The 2,782-nt window shown below is 38.9% G+C and overlaps 1 protein-coding gene across 1 annotated transcript; it reads left to right on the top strand.

The window, feature by feature from the left end:
- The first annotated feature begins 729 nt into the window (after nt 1–729).
- On the top strand, nt 730–1,650 carry LOC130945438 (uncharacterized). Its single transcript, XM_057874156.1, has 2 exons — nt 730–1,279; nt 1,349–1,650. The coding sequence occupies exons 1-2, from the start codon at nt 730–732 to the stop codon at nt 1,648–1,650; spliced, it is 852 nt and encodes a 283-aa protein (XP_057730139.1).
- Nucleotides 1,651–2,782: the final 1,132 nt, after the last annotated feature.

Here is a 2,782-nt window from a genome sequence, read left to right as displayed (position 1 = left end):
GGTACCTCGCTGAGCGTCTAGAGTTTCCTATGCAAGCGATGTGTAGTTATTTTGGGATGTTGTATTTTGTATTTATACTATGTATATATGTATATAGATTCTCCTCTGTATATATTTTATGTTTGTCCCTCCTAGAGGTTGACTTGGAGAAACAGGTGTTTATTCTGTAGTTTGAGTTATGTTTTGGATTGTATAAATATATGTAATTATATACTCTGGCCAGCCTTAGCTTTGTAGGTCGAGTCTGGAGCTTGATATCTGTGTTTTGGAACTATGATCTGTATATTATATTTTTAGCCTTCTTTTGATCTTACCTATCCATTTTACGATTATCGATGAGAGTGTCAAATGATTTTCTATTTTTGCTTTTGCTTAACTTCTTCTTCAAGGCTCCTAGATATGAATTCTTTCAACTATATTTATATAAGTCTTTTCTTTTAGAGGTTGTAATACATCGCCACCTCTACTTTATGACTTAAGCGTAAGGCTCTGTTTGGTAGAGTGTTACATTATGGTATCAGAGCAGTTCGTTCCTGTAGAGCCTGAGGGAATGACTGACTATGCTTCTGGGCATACTCTAAGGGTGTGTATATGCTAATTAGGATATCTAATTGATATATGTGGAATATTCATTTATGAGCATGCATTTGGGAGTTTGAAACATTAGAATTGAGATATAGAGACTGATCACCTTAATATCACTTGTTTGGTGTGAATAGAAACCAAATGATGACTCGTGGAAGCGGACGTGGTCGAGGCAGAGGCCAAAATATTAATGCGAAACGTGAAACTGCTATGAATAATCTCGTGAACTTTGCGAATACTTTGGAAAATATGGCGGCTGCTATGCAGGCAATGGCTGAGACTATTGGTCAACAAGTTAATAATGGAGACAGGAGTAATGGCGAAAATAGGCTGATGACCTTAGCAATTTTTCTGAAGATAAACTTACCAACTTTTAGAGGAACCACGAATCCCACAGAGGCTGATAATTGGTTTCAGGCAACGGAATGGGCTTTGCAAGTGCAACAAGTTCCTGAAGATCAGTGTGTTGAGTTTGCTACTTATCAGCTGATGGGTGAAGCTCTGTATTGGTGGCAAGAGACCCGACACCTTCTGCAGCAAGATAATGTTGCAATCCCTTGGGATGTATTCCAATCCGAGTTTTATAAGAAGTATTTTCCAAACTCAGTAAGGACGGCGAAAGAGCTTGAGTTATTACAGCTGAAGCAGGGTCCTATGTCAGTGGCAGAGTATACCAGTCGGTTTGAGAAACTATGTAAGTTCTCTAAAATTTGTTAAGGTGCTCCAGGGGATTTTGATGAATGAAAATTCATAAAATATGAAGGTGGTATGCGGAGTGACATTCTGAGTATAGTGGGGCCAATGGAGATAAGAGTTTTCTCTGAACTGGTAAATAAGAGTCGAGTTAATAAGGATTGTGCGAGAAAGGCAGCATTGGATAAGGGTGATCATCGAGCTTTTGTTAGGAGAGATCTGGGGAGGAACTTTGCACCTAGAGGACAGAATTTCAAGCGAGGCAATTATGTCCCACTACAACTGGGTCAGAATAACTTCCGGAGATTCAATAATAACAACAACCAGGGAAGAGGCAAAGGAAAGCAGATTAGAATCCTCCCAATAACTTGACATGTAGGAGATGTGGGGCATATCATCCTAACACTCCATGTAGAGCTGCACTAGGTATATGCTACTATTGTGGTGGAGCCGGACATCTATCCTGGAATTCTCCAGAGAGGAAGAGACAGAAAGTTGAGAGAGTTCAACAGTAGAGACGTGTCTTTACCATGTTGGCGAATGGTGCTGAGAGGTCAAACACTCTGATCAGACGTAAATGTGAAATTAGTGATAAAATCTTAATTGCTTTATTTGATACTGGGACATCACATTCATTTATATCGTTTGACAAAGCCAATGAGTTAGGATTGAAGATAACCATTCTAACCTATGATCTGCAAGTACATACTCCTGCCTCTGAGGCTGTCGTAACTAGATTAGGCTGTTAACAAGTTTTGTTCCGAATTAAGCACCAAACTTTTGTCCATGATTTAATTTGTCTACTGATAACTGGTCTTGATCCCATTCTGGGAATGGATTGGTTATCAAAGAATCATGTTCTGCTCAATTGTTCTGAAAGATCACTGCAATTTACTTCGGAAGGTTCAGAAGGACCGATGGTGGCAAATGGATATTACTTAAATTCTGTCATGGTGAATTGAAGTGGAAATGAATGTTCGGCATTCATACTATTAATTGCCAGTGTGTCGGATGATGAACAAAGTTTGAATCAGATTTCAGTTGTGAATGAATTTCCAGAAGTATTCCCTGAGGATATACCTAAATTTTCTCCTTCTCAAGAAATTGAATTTGCGATTGAGCTGGTTCCTAGAGCAGGACCAATTTCAATTGTGCCTTACTGAATGTTGCCTTTGGAACTGGCTGAACTTAAGGCTCAGTTGGAGGATTTAATGAGTAAGAACTTCATTCGTCTGAGCGTTTCTCCATTAGGAGCGCCGGTGTTGTTACGGAAAAAGAAGGATGGAAATATGCAGTTATACGTAGATTACAGACAACTGAACAAAGTAACTATAAAGAATAAATACCCGTTGCCAAGAGTTGATGATCTGATGGACCAATTGCGAGGAACTAGTGTCTTTTCTAAGATTGACTTAATATCTGGTTATCACCAGATAAGGGTAAGAGATGAAGATATTACAAAAACCACTTTCAGAACTCGATATGGTCACTATGAATACACTGT

This window comes from Arachis stenosperma, chromosome 8 (assembly GCF_014773155.1).
Source record: "Arachis stenosperma cultivar V10309 chromosome 8, arast.V10309.gnm1.PFL2, whole genome shotgun sequence".
Taxonomy (NCBI): domain Eukaryota; kingdom Viridiplantae; phylum Streptophyta; class Magnoliopsida; order Fabales; family Fabaceae; genus Arachis; species Arachis stenosperma.
The sequence above is the reverse complement of the archived record's forward strand: the minus strand, read 5'-3'. Positions and strand labels throughout refer to the sequence as shown.

Bases quoted from the DNA above. Each gene is read 5' to 3' on its own strand.
- LOC130945438 (XM_057874156.1), top strand. From the start codon at position 730: ATGACTCGTGGAAGCGGACGTGGTCGAGGCAGAGGCCAAAATATTAAT. The intron at 1,280-1,348 runs GTAAGTTCTCTA...TAAAATATGAAG, and splicing joins CAGTCGGTTTGAGAAACTAT to GTGGTATGCGGAGTGACATT.